Source organism: Gadus macrocephalus, chromosome 20 (genome assembly GCF_031168955.1).
Source record: "Gadus macrocephalus chromosome 20, ASM3116895v1".
NCBI classification, from domain to species: Eukaryota; Metazoa; Chordata; class Actinopteri; order Gadiformes; family Gadidae; genus Gadus; species Gadus macrocephalus.
Window position 1 is genome coordinate 8,644,932 of NC_082401.1, and position 24,638 is coordinate 8,669,569.

Genomic DNA, 24,638 nt, shown 5'->3' on the forward strand with positions numbered 1-24,638 from the left:
CCTCAATACGCTGCTTAACATGCAAAAAATGTACATCCAGGACCAGCTGGGGCACTCCCAGTGCCACCGCACTATTTGACAGAATGCCACTGGAGTTATTGGCATGGCGTGCATTGATACTCTGTGCCAAACACATTGTTGGTACTTAAATGGGTGTTGCTAAGTGAGGACAATGTTGATTGTTTATAAGGGGCAGGTTGAGTTGATTCCTCTGGTATGCTTTGCAAAGCCTCCACTGTACTGACAGTAATGGTTTTCCTTTGCCATCCGCAAAAGGTGTAGAATCTGAAGAATCTGATTTAGTACAAACAGATAGTTTAAATTTTTTGTGAGTACATTTATTCCATTACTTTAAACACATAGTATTGTATAACAGTAACTGTATTTCCGAAAAAAACAAGTTGTACGGTATGAAAACTCAAAACTATTCTGTATATTACTTTTTCTACAGTTATTTACAGTTCCAAAGATGAGCATATATATATGTATATATATATATATATATTTTAACAGCTCCTTATATATAGCTCAGCATTTCTACAGATCTTTACAGTTCTTCAATGGGCAGAAGCAGAGACTTGGCCTCATGCTCGGAGCCAGGCACCACAGACAGCTGGTGAAGGAACGGTCTCCCGTGGATACAAGTCCGGCTGTCCTCCCTAAGAAGCTGTGTCATCCTCGAAAGACTCTCCTCCACTTCCTGCCTTGTCATGTTGCTAGGCAACTGGCGGGCGAGCCGAACAGCTTCTCCCTTAAAAGTAGGAAACAGCAGTGTTGGAAGCATGAAAGTATAAAATCAAGCAAGAGAACATAACTTCATTATGTCAACGACTTTTAAAAAGTCGTCTACTCACCTGAAGGTAGTTGCGGACTTTGAGGGGACGGCTGTCCTGCACCGTCGCGGCGGTGCGGCGTAGAACGCCGGTGAGGATCTCCCTGAGGTCCTCAACTCCGAGGAAGGGCACGCAGTCTGCGAGCGCGGTCAGCTCTAGCCGGCTCGGGGCCGCTGACGGCGAGCCTGGCCAAGACAAGCAGAAAAACAGATCAGTGCACTCCAGACACCACTCACATCTGCAGGAAAGAATGATAAATAAATATTGTGCTTTGCACGTGGCTTGGGGACCAAGACAAACAGCAGTGGGCCAAATAGAGTGTTAAATTAGTATTACAAGCCTTCAGCTGGCTTGGGGGAGGGAGGCCCCATCCTGCAGAGAGGATGATGGAGTGCCTCTCCGGGAGGAATAACAGCACACGACTCAGACATGGCTTCCCCTTTTTTCATAGAGTAAATTTAGAAATGTACCAGTGGTAACTATGTTTTTTATGCATTAGGCGCGAGGAGCACTTATGATCACTTCCCTTGCTGGTGCTTTTTTACACATGCTAGATACTATTGGCCAGGAAACTAACAATTTAACATCAATGTCAAGAGTTGTATAGGTGTGCCTGCTGCATTAACCTACTACTAGAGCATACATAACGGACATGGGAAATACGTTAAGATCAAAACACCGATCACAAAACCAACTCTTTAAATCAGAAAATAAACATCGGATGCAGTTTTACAACCACAACAAAAAGAATAACAGCAGCGTGCACCTCGGTTTTTCCCTGTCTCAAGACAGACAGACCACACTGGCCCACCTCGCGCACGGCTACCTCCAGATTCCCTCACACCCCCTACCGGGGCTGCCAGTGTCAATGTGAAGTTCCTAGCGTGTCCTGAAGGGCAACTATTCTCATCACCTGCAAACTGGGGGGGGTACAGCTCCACCACAGTGTTTGGCTTGGGGGCCAACCGAGGTGACCGATTCAGGCTACAGAAACAGCCCACGTCGGAAGAGTAGGCTTCCCTGTGTGCCCTTTGCGGACAAAGGGATAAGTAACGCCACAGAAAGTGTTGGCTGGCGTAGACTTTTGTGTATGTGAAAAAGGTTTTTTTCTTTATTGTGAAGCTGACATAGGTGCGAATGTTTAACGTACATAAACAAACATTTATTTCACTCCCATGTTGACCTAGTTATTTTATTTTCCGTAAAGAAGTAAAGGCCAAAAATCACCACCACAAGAATTAAAGCTTTCGTAGGCAATATATTTGAGGAACATTTGTCATATTTGTTGAAATTCTGATTACATCCATACAGCAATTAATTATTCAAATTGTTCGTAGACCTATTGCTAAGGCTAGAGAGCTAATCACGTGTTTTTGGGGGAGGGGCTTTGGAGGGAGGCCTTAGGGAGGGCTGGGATAGTGGATGCTAACCTCTTATTAATCGCAGTAAGGAAATTATATGGAAAATGTTGGGGATTGTGGAGGAGAGGTAGAATACCCCAAAGGGCATATAGTAAAAACCTGCCTATGATTTTCTATTCATGCTACTACAGTGGATATTTGTTAGGTAAAGAGATGTTGATGTTAACTATGTAGCAATGGTAAAGGTAAAGGTAACTCGTAGAAAGTAATGGTGTTAATATGTTTGCTGAGTTAGCTTTTTTACTTGACAGATGATGGATCATCAACCACATCTCAGGGGGCCTGCTGGGTGAACCTCTTGATGACAACGCCACTCTGAGCGGGCCCGGCGACGCCCAGGGGGACCTATTCGGCCCCGTGGCCGTCGAAGAACGGCGAAACGTCTTTTCCGCAGAGAAACTCTGCTAGGTCATACTCTTATTCTTGTTTATTTAATACTTGTTATTGGGTCTATTTCTGCAATAAATCGATTATGGCTGTGCATCCAGTACTAATTTTACATAACCACTATTTTCTTCAGGATTATTATCAGCATTATTGATTTGCCAGAGGAAGCCGACATTTTATGTCATCAACTCCGACCCGGCCCCTGATTGGCCCGGTTACGTCATCAACTATTGCTTTTCTGTAGAATGTTCATTTTTATATTCATGAAAACGACTAAGAACAACAATGGGTATGGAATTTGTAATCTATGCATTCAATTGTTTTTAAGTTGGTGGAATTTGTTGAATGTGCTGTACCATAAGTACCACTTATGAGTGCAATGTGCACCATTATGGAAGTTACTCAGCATTGGGTTACTCAAGACTTTTGTTTGACATGTATTTTGTCCTTGGTGATGGACAAATGCTGCAGCTCAAAAACGCTTTAAATCACTGCTGTCTTGAAAGAGACCATCATTATTCTCTCTAAACCAGAAAGCAGTTGTTAACTTGCACATGATACTATTGCAAGATAATTATTTATAGATTGTTGTCATTGACGTCACTTTGGATCGAAGCGTCCAATAATTGACTAAACGTGAAATGTGTGAAAAGTGTTACAAAATGACGACGGGTCTGTGATGTTTACCTGGAAACAATCTGATTTTAAACCCATTAGCCAAGAGTCTGGGATCAGACAAGATGACTCCTCCATGGAGTTCAGGGACGCCTTGAGCCATGTTACACAAGGCCTGAGTGTATTCACTCCCCCCGAGAAGACTAAGGGAAACAAAACAACAAAAGCAGCTGCTGAAGTTTTTGTATCTTTGGGGAATTTGGATAACGTCGACTTTATGTAAACATTAGCATTATTGTGTGTTAACGTTAGGCCAAAGTGTGTACTAACTGATCTCCCTGAATCCCGTACACATGCAAAAGAAAATGGAATGACCCCGTCCACTATAGCTAGGAGCAGGGCAACTGCGGGCTGGCATTTGGCAGGTAGGCGAGAAGCGAGGGATACGTTACCCATCTGTTAACTGTATAGGGTTCTGCAGAGCCACGGCAGCCAGTATATTATTCTCCAGCAGTCTCTTAAACAGCAAGGCCTCCTCCACCCGAAATGGATTTAACAACATGAGCTCTCGTCCACATAAAACGACCCAGGCGCTCGCAGGGGCCAGCCGGTTTACTAGCCGGGGGCCCGGCGGCGCGTTGGCAGGGCCCGACGGAGGGGGGCCGCTGCTCTGGGCCCAGAGGCGACGGAGCCCCTGCCTGAGGCCGGCCACGCTGAAGGGGAGGGGGCGTGAGGGCTTGACGTCGGGGGGTTTCGCCGGTGTCTTCTTCTTCGGGGGCTGGGGGGAGAAGAGCTGGTGGAGGAGCTGCTGGTTGGCCAGCGGGGCCTTGCGTTTCAGGCCCTGCTGGCGACTCGGCGAGGGGCTCTCGGCCTCCCGGCCCCCTCCAGCCGCAGCCAGGATGGTGCGCTGGCCGTGGTGAACCAGGTGCTTCTTGGCCTTTTCCTCGTACCTGCAGGGGAAGGGAGAGGGGGTTTATGATCAAGTCATCATTATTCCCGAATTTCTGGTCTGGGTTAAAAAATGTCTTAAGGATTTATTTTTCATGTCATCAAAACTTACTGAAACCCCATCCTGGGTTTCTACTTGCCTTCAGGGATAAATAAAGTACCCATCTTTTCTAATCTCATTTTGTTTGGGATGAATAGTATTCAAAGTAGTACAAAATAGTATTCTAACCCTTTTGTATTTTAAATGTTGATAAACTGATGAAATATTTGGATGTTGACCAATTTTCGCATTATATCCAGAACGCCAACACTACCTCTATGCTAAGTGTGGACTTCCAACTACTTTCTGTATATTGAATTCCCCCCTACACACATTTCTACAGAACTGATAATTTGACCACTACATGGACAAGCATAGTATACATAAATATATAGGAGCTGCTACGAGAATATTTTTAAGGGCTGCGCAATATACGCTTTCGCCGTATATTTCTTGCGGTGACGAAAGGTTTGACAACCTTTTGCGCTTGTATACATTCTAAGGCAGGCATTGACATGTGCTATTCCACAGTCTATCATACCAGCTGAGCCGCTTCATGAAGCACCGTGAAGCTCAACTCCTAGAATCTGTGTGCTACTTAACGGTGGCGGTGAAAGCAGCCAAATATTTGCCGCATCTTATTTCATGTTCGAGAGGGCAGTAAGGAAAGGCAGGACTCTCAACAGATGTCTTTTTCCATAAGCCCGTCCATACCTTAAATAAGTCTCGCAGCTATTGCTGATTCACATTTTCCTTCCATACAATTAGGTCCAAATTATAATTGGCCTCGATTGCGTTCAGTGCACCCTAATGCTGTTACTCCATTATTCCAGCTGGGATGGAAGATGTATACAGTGTGCTCTTTCTTTTACTGGCGTGTCTGCGTACATCTGGATGTTGTTAGACGTCACTAATTACTTTGTGACAGGATTCACTAATAGTCCTGTTTGATATATGGTTTGATACGACCTGTCCAGTGAGAGTGGAATCGGCTTGTGGTCGGTGACACCCTACCGTGAGTCTACGCAAGTGGTGGGCTCATTTTGTGCTTGGGTAGGTTTCAAACCTCCCTTTGCCTTTATTCCTACTCGTTATTCATAGAAGAGCTGACGCAAACACAAAATGCTCGGTACCATGATGACCTATGTGTTTTCTCCAATGTGAGTGTGCAGCAAAAGGGGATTGTTTGAGTCACAAGGAAAACTCTAGATGGAGTTTCTGTTTCTGTGGGAAAATCAACAGGAGGATGAAGAAAACGGTCATTTAAATTGGCTAATTTGAATGTTTCTAGAAATACCTTTTTTTTTCCTACAGGATCAGCAATCTACCGTAATATTCTTTCCCGCGTTATATTGGAATTATTAGAATATGCACTCCAGACACATAAGCATATCAGAACTCAGAATAATAACCAAATTCATATCAAACCTGTGGCAGATGCCCAACACCTGAATTCCTCAGGCCCATGGCATAAATTGGAAACACAAGATATTCCACCTGATTTACAGGTGGAAAGCATCACGGCCTACCTTAAGTTAAGGGGCAGTTGTCTGGAAAAAATAAAGATATACGGCCTGGTATTGACTCAACCTCCTCCACCCCTGTCCCCACCTCTCCTCCTCCGCCTGCCCTTCCCCCTCCCGACCCATGGAAAGAACGCCTTGGAAGACGGACGGGTCTGGAAACTCACTTCGTGCGTTCCTCCTCTCGCAGGTTTTTCCACCTCTCCTGCACGCCGTCGCTGATCTCCTGGAGGCTGGCGGCGGGCCTCTCCCGCAGCACCTCGGCCCGCGCCTCCTTCTCGTGCAGGGCCGCGGCGGACAGCGGCGCCCGGGCCGTGCGGTTGCGGAGGAGGTCGTACGCGGTCAGCGACGCGCGATTCTCCGTGACGGCGTTCAGGAGGAGCTTCTTGCCGGGGCTGCCCTGCGGGCCGCTGGCCGCGTCCCCGGACCGGTGGATCTGGACGGGCTGCAGGGGCACTCCGGACGCCGGGTCGGTCAGAGCCACGCCGCGGCTCCAGCTCTCCGCCGACGGCGTCGGACGCCCGCCCGCGGGGCTCCCTCGCGACACGGCGGCCACGGGGCCGAATAGTTCCCCCTGGGCGTCGCCGGGCCCGCTCAGAGTGGCGTTGTCGTCAGGAGGTTCACCCAGCAGGCCCCCCGAGATGTGGTTGATGATCCAGTCCTCGGCGATGGAGGAAGAGGAGCTGCTGCTGTTGGTGGTGGTCGGGTGGTCCAGGGAGGTCCCGTCGCCTCTCAGGTTCCCTGTTGATGGCGCTGGGACGCGACCCTCCGGTGTTGTTTTGGGATCCTCCTCGTCGCCGGCGTCGAGAGACAGGCCTTTGAGACCGCTCTCTGAGGTTCTGGGGTTCCCTTCTGCCGGTGAAGTGTCAGCCTGGGGAGGACTCGGTGGCTGGTTGTATGTCGAGTCTCTCTCAGCAGGTGTGGCATCGTTAGGAGAGCGAAAGCCGTAGAGAGACACCAGCAGAGCTTCCAGGGCGACCAGCACAGCCTCCTGGATGAAGGTCAGAGCGAGAGGATGAGAGCGAGCCAGAGCTTGTTGCTCATGCTAATCACGTTCATCTTTCACGAGGCTAGGTTTCGAGGTACAACTCAAACCCACAGGACCAATGAATGTTTTTGCTCTGACGCATTGCATACTTTGGAAACACATTACAAGTGAGGACTACCTGATTTACTTTCTGTCTGAACATACCAACCCAGATTATTATCGCATTACATTGTAAAATATGTTTACTAGTAACACATTTAAAGCTGCTTAAAGCAACCTTCAACATCCATCTCCAGTCAACAGTATGAAACATTGGGTAGATACCTTGTTGTGAAGGAGAACCTGGGTCTTGTCCGGGGTTAGATTGACGTCGATGGAGGAGGGTGGGAGGGTGATTTGGAGCACAAGCACCGGGTACCGGTTCCGGTTGGACTCGGACGGGTACTGGGCTGTGTAGCTCTGACGCAACAGCTGCGTTGACAGCAGGGTCAAAAAAACAGCATAAGGAGTTGAGTCACGTTGGGCTTCATGAACGTTTGGAAATGAGGCGTTCATAAGCACGCTTTATGTTTTCGTTGACATTACCTTCATTATATCTTTCTGCTGAACCGGCCGGTTGTTAATGAATATGAACGTTTTGTCGTGGCTGGAGGAGCTGGTAGAGAGGTAATCCGCTCCAGGTTTGGGGAAGAAACCATCTAATGAAATCTAAACAAACAAATATATAATAACAGAAATTACGAGAATGCACAAAAATTGACCATCGGTTACATTAAAATGTCAAGATTTTTGAATTTAGTGTATTACAACATTACATAGTGATAGTTAAATTCATATTACTAGTTTAAATTGGTAAACACAAAGTTCTTCACAGATTTTCTCTCAGTTAAGTCACTATCTATTGCCGAAGAAGGTAACACGATGGTGATTGAGCCTATGGCGAATGAGTCTGATGAGCCTTTAATGAAATCCATTGCATTTGCTGTTTTATGAGTAATATGAACTGGGAGTCTATGGTGAAATTTCCACCATGCATTCAAATCCCAAGTAAACGGCACATTTTCACCCAACAGTGGCTGTCCAGCAAAACAGTGAATTGCTAGACAACCGAAATAATGTCTCAGAAACAATTAGTAATCTCTAAACATCCTAGGGGCAAACTGTAAAAACCCACAGGACATTATTTATATTTGTTTATAGCAGTGGGCTGGAAAGATTTCAGATGAAAATATTAAGACCAATATCTCGAAGTATCAATGCCACAAAAAAAGACCCTGCCAAAATAGCACAGGGAAGGGCTAATTGGGGAGTATGAACAAAAGAGAATCAGAATGTTTGAAAACTGGCTCTAAATCGCACTTTAACCAGTACAACACAGCCCTTCCACTCCACTTACAGCGCAGCCATTCATATAAATGTTTTCGTATTTTTCAATAATACTGGTGTTATTTATTTTTTTATAGTTTGGCTGTCCCTCTCATAAGAAAATAGCATTCTTGATAAAATGTTATAAATAATTTCCCATAATGCAGTATTATGAATTATGAGAGACCATAAATAAAGCCAGAGGGAAAATGTGAAAGGTTTACTCCACTGTCCGAATGCAGTCTAACCAGCCAGCTGATTCTACATCTTCCCAACCAAAACAAAGCTTACCAACCAATGAAAACCCAGCATCCCGTGACGCAGTCATCTCTGTTTCCTACGCTATTCCACCTCTGCTGATCACAGTCTAAAAATATGGACAATTATAATTTCCTCCAGACTCAAGGGGCTGAGCAGCCCCACTGTGTTTCTGTTCACATGTTCCCAGAGCTCATTATTAGCTGTGATCCCAGCCAATGCAGTTAATAACCGCTCCGCTGTAAGGTCAAGCCACATATGCTTCTCTCTATTCCCTCTCATTAGGGTCACTTTATGGGAGCACCAGGGGCACCTTTGCCCTCCCCTCCCCAAAGAGCAGCGGTTGTGTGCAGTAATGTTGCCAGGATTGAGAGGGCCATATTCTGCACACCCCGGGACTCGGGCTCGTACAACCTAACCCTCTCTCTCCCCAAGCCAGGGCCCCTGAGGGATAGTGAACCTGGATTCTGTGATCACCATGCTCAGAAGCAGGAGAATAAAAACAGCCAATGAAGAAGAGAAAAGCGCTTCTCTGGTTTTGCTACAAGTGGAGCAGGTTAGCGGCGAGAGGTCAAAGGTTATTGCCCTTACTGGGCCCCATAGTGCTGCAGCGAGATGACAACAACAAGGAGGACCAGGGTGAAAGGTGTGTGTGTGGGGGTGTGGTTGGGTGCTCCACATGTGTCAGGGGGGATTAGCTCCGAGCCAGGCAGCAGGTAGGGCGCTGCGTGGCCCCCGCCGTGACCAGGCAGAAAGAGCCCGTCTCCGCTTGACGCTCATCTGTTGTGAACGGCGAACAGAAAGCGTGGCTGAAGAACAAATAAAAATCTCTTTGTCAAACGAAAAGGAGTATGGGAGTGAAAGACTATTTTGAAAACCTTTCAAAGGTTGCTTAAAAAAACAAAGGAAAACACACAGAAGAACATGCACATAAAAGACAAAAATAGAGAAGAACATTTATTGAAGGGGGGGGGGGGGGAGGGGGGGGGGGGAAGAGAGAGAGAGAGAGAGAGAGAGAGAGAGAGAGAGAATAGTTGGCGAGAATAGTTGGCGAGCCACCAACCGACCACATTATCTGGCTGGCGACCAAGCCTTCACACTGTGGTTACTAGCTTGCAGCCGTGCATAACTAGCACGTTCTCTTTCTATATGGGGTCACTGTGTGAGGCTTCCGCAACATAATTGCCATAAAGGCCCCGTGGTGAAGGGCAAAGGGTTATGGGAGCTCTGGAGCAGGCCAGGAGCGAGAGATGTGTGTCAGCAGGGGTGACATATAACTCCAAGCTAATAGCCAATGACATTCACACATTAACGATTCACTATGGCACTATAAATACGATAAAACCCCCAAAAATCTGCTTTTGGAAATATAGTTAAAACGATAAACCTAAACTCCTGTTATAGGACGGTGTCCCTGCGTTATTTGGCAAAGACCTTTGGCCTAGATTCAACGTCATGCGAACACTGCTGCCATGCACGCTTCTGCTGCAATCATGTTTGTTGTTTTTATTTGTCTTTTCCCTGTACACATTGCCACTGGGTTCTTCCAACACGCATTTCCCCCCCAAGCATCTCTGTAGCACAAATATTCCAGTTACCAGAGAATAGAAAGCCTGGATCGTCACTTCTCCACGGTTCCTGTTACGTCGACTGAGAATATTTTGAGTGCAACAATGCTGAAACGATAGTCGCCCAAGAGCCTCTTCACCTCCCCCCGCTTCCCTCTCCCGCTGACCTGTGGTTGCTCCTGGAGATGCTGGCATGGGAGCAGGTGGGCGACCACGCCGGACCCCAGTGTCGCCAGGAGGGCGCCTCTTAGATCAGCCGCCCTGGTCTTCTGCCACATCACCACCTGGGAACACCAGGAGAAACGGCATGACAACCAGATTGCATCCCCACCGGGTTCTTCGCTGCTTTCAGGTAACAAGAATAATTTGGATTGCTATTCATTCATATATTGCATATGCACTTTATTTATTTCCTTTAATTTATTTGTAAATGTCCATTTTTCTACTGCCTTACTGTACCTTCAGTGTTTTATATTTTTATTTAAATTTAATCCATTTTCTTTTATTGAGCTGAGCAATTGTAGCAGGATAGAAAAAAATTTTATTTAGATATGATAAATTGACAGCACATTTGCAACAAACACAGACCACTTTTTGCTCAGGCTTGACCGGGTTTGTGGAGCAAAACACAGAAAACATGAAATAATATAATGCAGCATATCTGCTTCTGTGTGTCCCATGCTGCCTACGGGCAGCTGGTGAAGTGGGGCCTAGGGTCTCAAACAGTTAAGTTTAGGCTTGCAGTGGTTGTTGGACGAGACTGGGCCACGCATGACGGGATTAATCAGCAGAGGAGCCCGACTGAGTTGCAGCCTTCTGAAAGAAAACGCAGGTCGCATATTTTCACACCCCCGGGTGGGCTTGTCGTGGGGTGTCAAGCAGTTAGTATATCTCCTGGGTGTTGATTTCTGAAAGCACGCATTCTGCCATGGGCCCCCCCTCTGCAGCCCGCCTCGCTATGAAATATGCAATTTGGCACATGTAAACGGATCGCTCCTGTAAACAGTTCTCGGAGAAGCTGTGAAACGCGACACGGGGGTGAAAAGCTAAGTTCGGGATACAAGATAGGGGTGCTGATCGTCCAAAATGGAGGAGGGGGGCCCTGACCCCTCCCCCTCACCCCCTGACACGCTGGAGGGCGATGTTAATGAAAGATATACAGTGGTCATGCGTCCTCCACCCACTCCCACCATCAGCCTGACCATCACTTCCCTTCCTTGACACCCCCCCAGCCCCCCTTATGTACAAACCAACCACAGCCTGAAACTCAATCAAATGACTAGAGGGTTATTAGGTGGAGGAACCCAAGCGTGGTAATCAGAACGCCGGGGTCCACTGTCAGACTATCGTTGGTGTACGTGTGTGTATGCTATGTCTTCATCTTATCTCTGGGAGCGGGGAATTGTGTGAGGAAATGAGCCCACTGACTCCCGTTGATTTGTTTACAAATGCTGTTACTCACACACAGTCTATGAAAAGCTATTATCTTCAAGCCCCTGGGGACATGCACTTGAACGTGCACTCGATGTGAAATTTGCATAGTCTTAAGTCTATGTCTCTGGGGATTTTAATGAAATACACAATACAGTCCTAAAAACAGATCAGGAAGAGCATCAATTTGAATCCTTTTCACATTCGTCTGCACAATATTTGCATTCTGGTTGTGGTTATATACATCATACATAAAGAGCTGTTTGTCATTTACACAAATAACACGCCATAACTGTATGCCAGCTGAAGTGAAAATTATTATTTTTTACAACATATTACAAATGTGTTTCTTTCATTGAACTACAGTTTAATATTTGTTATTATTAATATGTTACTTTACACCAATGTAATGTTATTGTTGTGTGGTTTCCTTGGTTAAGCACTTTTGAATTGTCGTTTTGCACCAAAAGTGCTATATAAATACAGTTTGATTGATTGATAACAAATATACCCCGAAGTGTCTCTAACTACTGAGTAGGTCACCTGTGTATATACACCCTGCTAGTAAATCAAGTCTGATTGGGTAGCTTAACATTTGGGCCATGAGAAATACATAGACAGAGGAGGACACCTTGTGGTTAGGCTCAAAAGTTTCTCAGCCAGCTTGAGAAAGTCCCTCATCTATTTCTAATACATATTAATAAGGCTTTAACACATTTCTAAAGACACTGAAGAAGTTTACAAATCTGTTCCTTAAAACGTTATTTATTTATGATCAAAGTAAAGTAAAATCCTCAGAATCACAAACCAATCGAAACATTCTATTCCATGGTAAAGGATATTTTTGGAAAATATGACTTTTTTTATTATTATTTGAATTATCTTTTAAGCATCTGTGTGAATAAGTGGCCATCCATGTAAATCACTCTGAGCTGGGCAGCGTACCTTATTGTGAGCCAGCGTAAGCCTCAGGTCTGGTTTCACAATGGCGTAGGCCATGAGCAGGTCCTGGACTTTCTTCAGCTCCTCCTTGCACTTCTTTGCGTTGGTGTAGTACTGTCGCCTCACCGGGAGGTTCTTGAAGAGCTTCAGAACAGTCACCGTGGTGCCTTGGGAACAGAGAAACCATTTGGAGGAGATCTAATTATTCTGTGACGAGGTGCTCAGTCAAAAATCAGAGTAGTAGGCCAATCAGTGGAGTAAGAATCATGTCACAGGAGGAAAGGAATTGCAATTAATTATGTAAATTAATCTAATAACTAATTAGATGGACTTCAATTCATTTCACAATTTATGGTTCACATTCTGAAGGTCTTGATATCAAATGTACCACACATTTATAAAAGGTTGTAAAGTGATCAATAAATTAAATGAGAAGAAGTGTATAAATAAAAAGAACTGCAGATATTAGCCCCTTTGTTTAAAAAAATGTGACGTTGTCTATAGAGAAAAATAAACTAATCAGAAAACCACCCTGTGGCTAATTTAGTCCTATCACTCTGATGTGTATATGTGGTTGTTAAGATGGCAAGCAAGTTCTAATCCCTGCCTTGTCCCAGGTGAGAGGGCTTCTGCGACACCACCTTCCCTGTGACATCCAGGGAGTACTGGGTGCTGATGTCTTCGCCAACGGTTTTTGTGGTGATGGATACCTGAAGGGTGAAAAAATTAGATCTTTACAGTATGAAAAAATAATATTTTTTAATCATGTAGAAAATAAAGAATTATCTACAACAAATGCAGTTGAATATAATGCGCAAAATTGGAAGCTGTATCATATCTTAATCAGTTCATCATGGACTGAATCCTGGACTGATGACAACTGCAGTGCAATAATTAAAGAGTACAAAGTTCTTCTGCACACAAATTAGTCTGCTTATCATTTTATTGACCATTCATAATTCCACTTATGATCATAAACTCTAGGTCACCTAAAAGTCATTAACAAACTATGGCCTTGAGCAGAAGAAGAATAACTCACGTCCTGAGGGAAATACTCATGTATTACTATCCCTAAGCAAGAGTAACGAAAAAACAAATACATAAATAAAGCGATCAACATCCCTGCTCCTCAATAACATGTACCTAAATAATGAAGTTACTTTGGACAAAAAAATACTACTCAATGCCTAAATAGTAAATAGAACTACAACTACACTCCTCATGAGAAGTGCCTATTTCTCAATGTATCTGTACATCTACTTAGGGGACAAGATTGTGTACTGGTTGGTTAGGGTGTTCGGCTAAAAGCCAAAAGGTTCTTGGTTCAATCCCTAATGTAGGGATTGACCCTTAACCCCATATGCGCCATATTCCTTAATGACATGTATCTGAATATACCATATTCACCTAACAGTGCTATGGGTTAGTTGGGGGGGGAATTAAATGCATTCTAAATGCATCCTGGTTTGGGAAGAGTTAATAAAAAGAATGCAATGTTTAGGTGATTAATGCCGGATTTAGCTTTGGATAATAGCATTTGCCATGTCAGTTGGTCTATAAATAGGACCAAATAAAATTTTTAACCGGCTCTAAATTAATTTCAAAACATCTGAACTCAATTCAAACCATCACCGAAGATGACACGTCTTAATATAATACAGTCTCTCCCGGCTCCTGACCTCTGCCACTGCACAGATGGACCCCAGGGCCTCTCCTCGAAACCCGTAGGTATCCAGGCGCTCCAGGTCATCGTGGCAACTGATTTTGGACGTATAGTGTGGCACAGCCATTACGACCGTGTCACAGGCTTGGATTCCTAGGCCGTTATCGCGAACCTCAATCCGGTCCAAGCCGTAGTTCTCCTAGTATAGAATGGGACATTCAGAACAGGGTGTGAGTTAATTGAGATTGAGGCTGTTGTTGTTAATTCATAATCTCTCCCATTATTCAGATAGAAAAACCAAGCATGTAAATATGCCATGCACTTCAGTAACTATAAATTGGTGGTCATGTAGGTAGGGGTTAGGCATCTAAGCTCAAATAGAGCTTAGATGAAGAACGCCTACTGCAGACATTGAGGTTCAAACCAAGAACTTTCGGTGGGAATTAAACCTATAACCACGAGTGCCCTGCTGCTACAGACAGCCTTGAAATATTTAAAAGGCTGTTCAGTACCGCTTGTTACAGTACTTACCCGACTGAGGAGGAGGTGCCAGATTGATCCATTTATGATTTGTGGTGCAAGATGCATTCATGCACCGAGACATTGATATGATGGGGAGATCTTGATGGGGCTTAAAATGATGTGTGTGGGGATGCAGAACGGAACCACAGAAATCGAAAGTGTTGGGGCAATGGGGAACCCTAGTACCGCGCCTCATGGACGGGACAGGACAACTCTTGTTAGAACTTACTGTTACAACCCCACTCTCTAGTGGTGGGGGGGGGAGGTAAAGGATGTACAAATGGCTGGGTTATGGGTATAGAGGAGTAGGTTGTGGTGTGACAATAAAATAATGGGAACAATGAATGATGGTGAACATTGGTTTACTTGGGACTGGTGAACACAATACACAAGTCAAGTACAACACCACAACGCACCCGGGCCTTGGGACTTGAGTGTTGCTAAAGAAATTATCCAAACAAAACAAAGCTAAGCTCACAGCTAACAGGGGTAGAACGATGTGTGCGGGGAAGAAGAAGCACAGAAATCCAAGATGTTTGGGCGGTAAACATTTTGAGACATAGAAACAGGGTCAGGGCCGAGGCCCAAAAAAGGTGGGGAACCACAGAACCTCATGGACATGACAGGACAGCTCCTGTTAGAGCTTACCATCTTTATATCCAGGCTCGTAGCTCCAGCGTCCACCGAGTTCTCCAGCAGTTCCTTCACCACGTTCCCCACGGACGTGATGACCTGCGCGCTGGAGAGGAGCCTGACCGTGTCGGGGGGGAGGGGCTTCATGCTGCTGCTGATTGGACACCTGAAAGAGCAAACAGCAGGTCGTCAAACTAAAGTTAGCTTGTTGGACATCACAAACCCATTATAAATAATGACACCACAATTATATAAACATGCAACCAAATCCCAACGGGGATTCCCACGAGAGGAAGAGCAAAGTGAAACATTGTAGCTTGACTGCGGCTACGTACAAATAATAATTATCTATAATTGTCTATTTTGTGTCTTGGTTTGGTGGTGGTTAATTAGACTAAACACAGACGTCAGATAAATAATTCTTGCAATGCACGTGTTGGTGTGTGTACACTTAGAGCTTTTTGGTACCATGCATCCAGACGGTTCTTTATCAAATGCATGCAGAACCAGTTTCACCCAACCAGTGCTGGCAGAGCCCACACCCTTTCACGGGGATATGAAGCACAAAGGGAGGTTGAAAAAAAGAAAACAACTTAAGTACCAGTACATAACATCGGGGTGTGTGTTGTGTGACTTTACTGTATAGACTTCTGATTTAGGGCATTAAGGCTCTGCCACTACAATTAGGTAATTGGAGACATTGCACTAATGTTCAATTAGTTAGTTGTAGTGTTCTGGAAGAGGAAGATAAATTTGTTACAGTTGCTCAGCTCAAGCCAAAAGCATAGACACAGGTAATGAAATTTGATTGCTTGTTGGGTTCATATATTCTATTAATTTTGATATTTCTTGCTTGAGAAAAATAACTCTAACAAAGTATAACCTCCAGCATCACTAAAGTAATCTGTATCTGTTTGATTCGTTTCCTTAACCGTAAATGTGTACTGTAATCAGCATGTCAATCTACCATAGTTAACACAATTGCAATAGAATATCTATTTGATATCACTTCAAATTAACGAGGTTCATAGTTCAAAGGCAAATACCGAAAGTGGAAGTAGTGCCACAGGTCCCGTATAAACTACCACTAGATCATATTGACCACAGACTGTATGAAATGCCGAACCAAAACAATCGCGGTAGCTGATGTGTTCGAAGCTACATTTTGAAATGCACTTAATGCGAAAACTATTGGTAAAATCGCAATGTGCACAACATATAAACTGCACAATACTGACTCTGCAGAGGTGGCATTCACAACATCAGATCTGCGCGCCTAGGTCCTCGTGGGGGCTTCATTAACACAACAAGACGGCGGAAATGAACAATACTTAGGCCACGCCCCCCTCCGCCCCCCGAAATACCCGAGTTGCTGATTGGCCACTAGGGGTTACACGCGAGTGGGTCCCAAACTGTGTTGCCAGATTGGGCCATATTTCCCTCACAATCTGGCAACACTTGCAACATTGGGCGGGAAATCTGGCCCAATCTGGAAACATTGGTCCCAGTGCCGGTTTCCGCTTTTCCTTTGCAGTGCGTCTCCAAGCTGCCGAGCTGCGGGTCATCTGTGCGCTCTAAACAAGGAGATTGGCTTTCTTCTAACGGGGTTTGGTCTTTGAAAAACACATAATTTCATTGTCTCCTGGCTGCTACTTGGGTATGTCACTGTTGCGTTCATGTCCTTTTGAGTGTTGAGGATTTAGTTTGTGGTATTTTGTTATTTGCACCCATGTTGCAAAACCCCGGTTTTCTGGAGACTGAGGGTAACGTTATGAGGCCAGGGCTATTTTCTGAAAACGACATAGCTAATGTTTATAGGGGCTTTTTTACGTGTAAATATATTCTAATGTTGTGCTAAACATAGTAGAGCGTTTATTGTGTAACTTAACTCGCCATCCGTCTATTTGAAGAATGCGTGAAAGTTTCCCAGTGTCATCTAGGTTACAGCAACCCTTTTTAAATGCCAACATGTAGGTCTACTGCATGACGGTGATACAATAGTCTAATAGTTGGCTACTCCCATTGGACTCCTTATGTGAATTTGCCCCATAAAACATGTCATCTCCATTACCGGTTCATTATTTAGGTCATGCAGTGTTTGTTTGTTTAAATAGTACAATTATCAGCCCAGGGAAGGACTTGCACATTTGGTGCCCTAGGCAATGTACCCCAATTATGTGGATTTAAATATGTAAAAAGATTCTTCAATTAAATTGTATGTTTTCATTTGACGAAACCATATATATTTTGAATTTGCATTCCTTGTTTATTTACTCGAGTCCAGTCAGTCAGAGGGCAAAGTTAAATCACAAGTTGTCTTTCTGTTATCAGACCTGACCAAGCACAAGGGTTTATGGTTTTTGAATGGCGACAACTAGGTCATTGCATTAACGTGTGCAGTGTGTGTGTCTATATCTATATATATAGATATATAGACACATACACACGCACACAAAAAAAGGCTTATCTTTACAAAGTTTTTAAGTTGATTGTTCGCCTCGGGCATCATTTTTTGCATACGACTATTGGCTGTGTTGAGTGCCTCAAGTGTGTCTGTATTCCAGTATTTAGGATCAGCATTCTGCCTTTCTGTTATGTCAATAAATGCAAAAATTGTCTCCTGGCACACTCATACAGAATGCTCTGTCTTTACCCTTCTGCAAATACATATTACAGCTGCCATGCTGGACATTTTTTTGTAAGGGAAGACTGAATATTGTAGTCCTAACTTAAATGGGTCCCTGCCAAAAAGTTTTGGTTTTAATCACCAATACCTGCTGCCTAACCTCTAGGCATCCCTAAGCAATACCTGCTCCTCAAAGAAATATGTCTGAAACATAAACACCGTAAATCACTATTTGAAAAAAGGAACCCATCTGCTAAAATGGCTGGATTATAAATGTTGAATGTTAATTGATGGCAGCTATGAATATCTCGTCACAACGCCAACGTTTTATCTTTGTGGGTCCTGCTACTCCAGACCAGGATGAATGTGGGCGTGGCGCACAGCGAGGTGAACCCCAACACGCGGGTGATGAACAGCCGGGGGATCTGGCTGACGTATGCCCTGGGCGTGGGGATGCTACACGTCGTGCTGCTCAGTATCCCCTTCTTCAGCGTGCCTGTGGTGTGGACGCTAACCAACATTCTGCACAATTTTGTAAGTCGCCTCTTCTTCCTCCTCTCGTCGCTGTTGTCCAAACGACTTCTTTGTCCTGAGAGTTGGTTGTGCTGGAAGTAGCGCGTAATCTCACAAATCCCTTAAAAAACGACCACTAGGATCTGAGATTTAGTAGTAGTTGTAGTGGTCTATTTGGTTTAGAGCTACCTCTCAAATGTATCACTGTTATTCTGTTTCCCATGTATTTCAGTTTTCCATGAAAAGCACAATGTCAATAAAGTTTGATTCATTGATTGGGGGAGGTTTTTTGGTCAAAGGTTTTTTGTGGCCTCGTGTGAGATTCCCTATTAGGGAATATTGTCAAAAATGGAGATGTTTGTCTAACTACTTCAAAAACTAGCAAGCATTGTGTTGCACAATATTGATAAAGAGGATGGATACACAAAGCAATGTTTCCAAAATCGTATGATTCATAATTTAAGCAAATTGTGTGTGCGTTATTTGTACTTAGTCTCTCGTAAATCATTTTAAAATGGTGCTAGAGGTCAATTGGTTCTTGAGGGAAACCAGCCTTAATTAATCTAATACAAAAATAATTGCCGTTACCTCTTCTTCGTCTTGCCTAGTAATTACCACCCCAATTAACACCTAACAGATAGTCTGTGCCCGCTTTGCCTTCTACATAACACTAGTTCTGTGTCTAGTTCCCATTGGACCTCCCCCTCTATTCTTCACACCACAACTTTCTTGTGATGAGTAGAACTTATCACATGAGTTCTACTCAGCACATGCATAGTTAGTGTGTAATCCCATTAAAATAAGAACCGTCGCGTTTTCATAACAGCCCTTTTATATCCACATATGGAGCGGGTACTCTTCCACACAGCCAGCCATGTTCCTACAATACCCCAGAATGGACCACTGATTTGTGTTAACCAGACTAAGTTTTATCAGTTTGGCTATGTCTTTGTCCTTTGTAAGTTGTGCATGACATAATTCACTGGCGGAGGCCTGGAGCATCTGGAGAGGATTGTGTATCAGGGAATACGAAAAAGCTATTAACTGCTACGGCTGGGTCCACTGCGTTAACTGGGACCCATTGTTCTCAAAACAATACAGCGCCGATGTATGTCTGTGTGTGTGTAAACCAAAAGTCTGTCTTTGGTTGATTCCAAACTAGAATATCCTGGAATGAGGTTTTGACAGTGAATTTTGGACACTTTAGGCGGACCACCTTGTATGCTCTATTCTTAGCATTGCCTTGTTGATTAGTGATGTAACCTCGGCTAACGATGGCTTTTTTTCATCTCTCTGTCTGTCCATCTGTCTTTCTGTGTGTGTGTGTGCAGGGGATGTATGTGTTCATGCATGCGGTGAAGGGCACTCCATTTGAGACACCAGACCAAGGCAAGGCCAGGCTACTCACACACTGGGAGCAGCTGGACTACGGTGTGCAGTTCACCTCATCCAGAAAGTTCTTCACCATCTCCCCAATTATTCTGTATGTATTTTGGGTTGTACAGTTTTAACTTTAACACACTTTTATTCAGACGTTATACTTCACCGCTGGTAGATTATTATATACCTTAAGTATTGCTTTTTTCTACCACGATTGTTTTTATTATCTGCTATTATACATATTCAATTTATATAATTAATTTTTTAGATAGTTTTAAAGCAAGAATATAAAACAAAATGTGCATATTATTGAAAAGTTGTGTAATTATTATGTTATTATCATGTTGGGAACTTGAATGTTTTCAAATGTTGACAAGATGACAAAACGTAAACATTTTACTTCACTTGATAAAGAAAAACTTGTTGATAAAAGGTTAGCCAAACATACATTTGAAAGACCACCTTACAAGCCTATTGAGATAAAAAAAAAGAATCTCTGTATAGGTGAATGGACGGAAGGACCTGTGGCCTAGCACTCAGCCTTGATGGTTATTGTCGTCCATTGAAAGTCTCAAACAATTCTCTATTTTCTTCTCCACAGATACTTCCTGGCCAGTTTCTATACAAAGTACGACACGACACACTTTGTCGTAAACACCGTCTCACTTTTAAGCGTTCTAATTCCAAAGTTGCCACAACTACACGGAGTCAGAATCTTTGGCATAAACAAGTATTAAATGGAGTCGCAGAACGTATTGTGTCTATAAGAAACGTTTAGTTAACCTCCCCATACGCCCCAGCACTGATGCCTGGACTAAGCTGTTTTGTTTAGTTCTTGTCAATGTCACTGCTGTAAATATATTGGGTGAAAAGTGATGTTATAGGAGAGAAACCAACATAGGAAAGAGTAGATTGGTGGAAAACAGAATATCATTTGCATAACTAACTTGAAGTGAATATTTAATAATGTATTGTTGTTGGCCTGGGCTGGCCCCAGTTTCAGAAGTGACATTTAGATGTCCCTGTTCCCTGTTCTATTTTCTTTTCTTCTCTATTTCACAAGATGCTGACGCAACGACTAAGTTTGGGTCTGAATTTGTAGCCCTGAAGATGTCCTAAATGTATTTTTTAAGATGTGTTCTTAAGCGTAGGAGCCTGTGGTTCTTTGTCTATCAGTACGCTCATCATTATGTGGTGGGTGTCCAATCCAATTCATGACGAGTGGAGAAAATTATACTCTTTATTTGCCTGGTTTTCTTTGTGAATCATTTAGCATTTGTTGTTAAATCAAATAGGGCAGGCTATTTCCATTGTAACGTTCCTTTGCGACATGTCTTGTATGAAAAAGGAAAGATAAAATGTCATGCTGCCAGACATTACTAATCCAGTGGATGAACTTATGTACATATGTCCATGTAGCTATTTTGTCTGCAGCATATGTTGCCATGATTGTGTCTGTCTCCCATTCATTACTATTACTCTTGCATTACTAACATCATTAAAATGGTTTGGGCCCTCATTCTTGCATTGGTATATTGTTTGTTCACCAAGTCTTGTTTGCTGTTTATAGTGTTTTCAGGTGGTAATATAGCCATTTAGCAAACAGGAGCAGATATGGTAAGGGCATCTTTATATTGGATGCCTGATGGTAGAGTGATTATTTGGGTACTAAAATCTTTTAATTACAGCATGGTAGATCCAAGTCAAAATCATGTAATTCTGTATGTATTTGTCCCAGGCTATTATCCAACAAAAATCATATCTTAAAAATAGAGAGCCACTTCTTTCAGTGTTTGATGGGGTCTTTTAACCCATAAAGGTCCTTGCATTGCTGGCTCAGGACCCCTTTAAACACATCGAAGCGATGGTTCAGATCTTTCTGAGTGTGGATCTTATACTTGGTCCCTAGAGCTCCATCGGCAGAGGCCGTGCCATAGAAGACCCTTCCTATCCTGGAGTGTACCAGGGCCATCGCACACATCACACAAGGCTCCCTGGTCACATAGAGGTCGTACCCAGTGCATATGTATGGCTGCCCCTCTTCCACAACCCGGGCGGTCGTTTTCGAGCTCTCTGCAGCTGGTTTAGAGTGGCTGCTTGTGGGGGACATTGCGGCAGTACAAGCGGGGTATTTCTCAAAACTGTACGCTCCACCGCCCTGCCCGCGAGCAACAAGGTCAATGCACACCATGACTGCGTGATGGAGTGGATTCCCGCCACGGCAGTCGTGTCCCACCGCTAGGATCCTCTCCTCTTTGGGGTCGACCATTGCAGCCCCCACTGGCTCCTGCCCCGACCCCAAACCCGCGGCCGCTCTGGCAGCAGCCAGGGCGGCCTCCATGTACCCCTGCATGCGGGCCTTCTGGGGCCCGCCGAAGAGCTCTCCTCGCAGGGCAACGGTGACCTGCTTGTCCTCGTGGAAGGTGGTAGGCCAGTGCTTACTCGCCAGCTGGAACTGGGGCCTGGTCAGGGGAGGAAAGGCGGGGATCTTCACCAGGAAAGGGAGGCCCAGTCCTTCCAGCCCGACAATATCGGGGGGCAGCAAGGATTCGATGGCAAGGGACTCGCTGTGAAGGTCAACGTCCGGGGCGTCGCTGACAAGACACAGTAGCACCTGAGGAGAGTAAAGGCCGTCGGCCGACTTGTGTGACCGCACCCTCTTGATGTGAGTGAGGCCGGTCAGAGGGTAGAGAGAGCGGAGCTCCTTGATCAGCCGGGAAGTCTCCTTCTTGTCGGTGATGGGTGCGGCGAACGCCGGGATGAGCTCGGTGTCTTGTGACTGCTGGTCCGACAGAACAGGAAGTGCCACCCAAAAGTCTGCGTTGTCGCTTTCCGCCTCCTTCCTGCGCTTTGACTGTGGCTCCATGACGTCGGTTTTCTGCCTAATTCTGGATTATTTGACACCAGAAATGGGAAATCGTCAGTACAACAAAGCAGTGGCTCAGAGAAATTTTGGATGTTAGCATAGCACATCGTTTTCCTCTGCTTTCCTGCCTGTAGGTCGGCCCTGTGCCTACACTATTCCCTATAAACTATTTTACTGATATGAGGCTGAGCAGATGAAGAGAGGCAGTGAACTTTAATCTTTAGGAACTAACATTTAAATTAAAACAAAACCATATTTTATATAGTGTGTAAAGAACTTTGGTAAATAAACTCATTAAGGCAGACAGAAATTACCTTGGTATTGCAGCAACAAGAATTGTAATTAATTTTCATTAAGTACTACATTCTCAAAATATTTTACAATACAGGTTGAGCTTGAATTGAGCGAAGTGGGCTTATAAAGTTAAAACATAACAATAGATAGTTCAGTAAAAAGGAAACAGTGATCATGCACATGAATGATGCGTGTTCTACCGTTTGCATAATCTTTTGTCTGATCAAAAGCAGCGTGTAGTAAAGCAAATATGCTCGACAATCATTAGGACTACGCAAATATAAGCTGAACAAGCCCCAAACCAAGGATTATCAATGGACATACAGACAAAATGCATAACATCACATCCAAACCAATCACAAGTCAAAAAAAAGCTTATAGAGATGAGTCCTTTGTCCATCACTTCTTCCCCAAGAGAAACGTAGTCTTTATGACTTTGGGCACATGTCGGATGGTGAGGGACACCCTGGTTCCCCTTGGCAGGGTGTCGCCCACCACAGCTCCCCCAGCCTCAGCAGCAGAGGGCAGGTTGCGCACCGCGTCTGTCAGGGTGTCCTGGAAGCGAGGCTGGATGCCGTGCAGGAGGCTCTGGTACATGTGGTCCTGCAGGACCAGAAGGCTCCGGGGGCGAACCAGCAGGGAGAACTGGTAGCGGCTCTCCTCCGTCTGAGGTTCCCCAGACTCCTGGGTGCTGCTCAGGGGCTTGTAGAAGTCCAGAAGGGTGTGTGAGCCCAGGCTGATGGTGGTGACGGTGGGGTGGTACATGGGGCCGTCCACGTGGGGCATAATCCCCTCTCCAGGCTTGTACTCGTTCACCAGTACGTGGTTGGCCGCTTTCCCCGAGAAAGCTTTGAGAGAGGAAATCTGATCGCAGTACTTTTGAAGCCAGTCGGGCATCTTCTCTGCAAGCATTCCTTTGGGGCGGGGCAGTCCACCCCAGTTCTGAAGCCGTCTGCCAGACAGCTGAGTCCACTTTGGTTTTGGGGATTTGTAGACCTGTTCCAGGAGATAGGCTTCCTCATCCTCTGATATGAAGTCGGGGATGTAGTACACCGTTGGTGGCGCATCTTGTACAACAAATGTTTTAAACTTCTCCGAGATATTATCTTGATGCTCCATTCCTTGGGGAAGTTGACATTAACTGCAGAGAGTAAAGTAGATTGGCTTGCCATCAAACCAAGCCACCTCAGTCTATTTTATAAATTAAATTGCTAGAGTTTAAACTGAAAATGGTGAACGAAATAGGTCATAAGTACTTGTGCGCAGTGGTCTGTAAGAAAAATATAGGATTCCTTTTCACTCACGTGGTTTTCATTGCACGTGAATTATTCTTCCATAAGATATAATATTGAGCTTCCTTCAAATAAAATGACATATCGCCTCTCTTATTTATCGAAATAGAAGATACACAAGTTCACTCCAGCTCAAGCTGGTTGTACGTGTCTATAGCTACCGGTGTACATTAATTACCTACAGAGCCCATGTGTAAAAAAACGCACACACATGTGCGAAATCTGAAGCAATATAAACGTTACATTCTAGCTAAATCTGTAATATTGTTAAATGTACACTACCTCCTTGGACCAAGATGTTGAGTTAATACGGGAAACGAGTCAACATATGTCTTCGTCTGACTGCTTTCGCATGGTCTCCTCAGTGTGCAACGATCTATGTTTTCCCCTAGGAAAGCTTTTTTTAATGGTGAGTGAAAAGTAGGACTAATTAATGTTCCCACACTTACTAGACAAATGTATTCTTCAAGATTTTGAATTATCAGAAATGATTGTGTCCCTCCTCAAAACGGTGGCCTTCCTTTTACTTA

General features: G+C 44.4%; 4 protein-coding genes across 8 annotated transcripts; 1 reads left to right on the top strand and 3 right to left on the bottom strand.

The window, feature by feature from the left end:
* Window positions 1-316: 316 nt before the first annotated feature.
* pms1 (PMS1 homolog 1, mismatch repair system component) lies at window positions 317-24,516 on the bottom strand. Of its 3 annotated transcripts, none has more exons than XM_060040044.1 (13): window positions 24,391-24,516; window positions 15,153-15,303; window positions 13,999-14,181; window positions 12,927-13,029; window positions 12,323-12,486; window positions 10,114-10,230; window positions 7,341-7,463; window positions 7,080-7,226; window positions 5,935-6,758; window positions 3,709-4,206; window positions 3,329-3,459; window positions 855-1,018; window positions 317-751 (listed from the first exon to the last, which is right to left on the bottom strand). In XM_060040044.1, the coding sequence occupies exons 2-13, from the start codon at window positions 15,282-15,284 to the stop codon at window positions 548-550; spliced, it is 2,790 nt and encodes a 929-aa protein (XP_059896027.1). In that variant the 5' UTR covers window positions 15,285-15,303; window positions 24,391-24,516; the 3' UTR covers window positions 317-547. The 3 variants fall into 3 exon arrangements, with proteins under 3 accessions (XP_059896027.1, XP_059896025.1, XP_059896026.1); XM_060040042.1 differs by lacking the exon at window positions 24,391-24,516 and adding an exon at window positions 16,376-16,506; XM_060040043.1 differs by lacking the exon at window positions 24,391-24,516 and adding an exon at window positions 16,184-16,426.
* ormdl1 (ORMDL sphingolipid biosynthesis regulator 1) lies at window positions 16,638-21,175 on the top strand. Its single transcript, XM_060040055.1, has 4 exons — window positions 16,638-16,794; window positions 18,118-18,297; window positions 19,608-19,759; window positions 20,258-21,175. Exons 2-4 carry the CDS (start codon window positions 18,124-18,126, stop codon window positions 20,391-20,393), a joined length of 462 nt encoding a protein of 153 aa, XP_059896038.1. The 5' UTR covers window positions 16,638-16,794; window positions 18,118-18,123; the 3' UTR covers window positions 20,394-21,175.
* On the bottom strand, window positions 20,883-24,630 carry adat3 (adenosine deaminase tRNA specific 3). Of its 3 annotated transcripts, none has more exons than XM_060040051.1 (2): window positions 24,558-24,630; window positions 20,883-22,544 (listed from the first exon to the last, which is right to left on the bottom strand). In XM_060040051.1, exon 2 carries the CDS (start codon window positions 22,520-22,522, stop codon window positions 21,443-21,445), a length of 1,080 nt encoding a protein of 359 aa, XP_059896034.1. In that variant the 5' UTR covers window positions 22,523-22,544; window positions 24,558-24,630; the 3' UTR covers window positions 20,883-21,442. The 3 variants fall into 3 exon arrangements, with proteins under 3 accessions (XP_059896034.1, XP_059896032.1, XP_059896033.1); XM_060040049.1 differs by lacking the exon at window positions 24,558-24,630 and adding an exon at window positions 24,391-24,518; XM_060040050.1 differs by lacking the exon at window positions 24,558-24,630 and adding an exon at window positions 22,837-22,973.
* alkbh6 (alkB homolog 6) lies at window positions 22,719-23,935 on the bottom strand. The gene has a single exon (XM_060040053.1). It carries the CDS (start codon window positions 23,933-23,935, stop codon window positions 23,216-23,218), a length of 720 nt encoding a protein of 239 aa, XP_059896036.1. The 3' UTR covers window positions 22,719-23,215.
* Window positions 24,631-24,638: the final 8 nt, after the last annotated feature.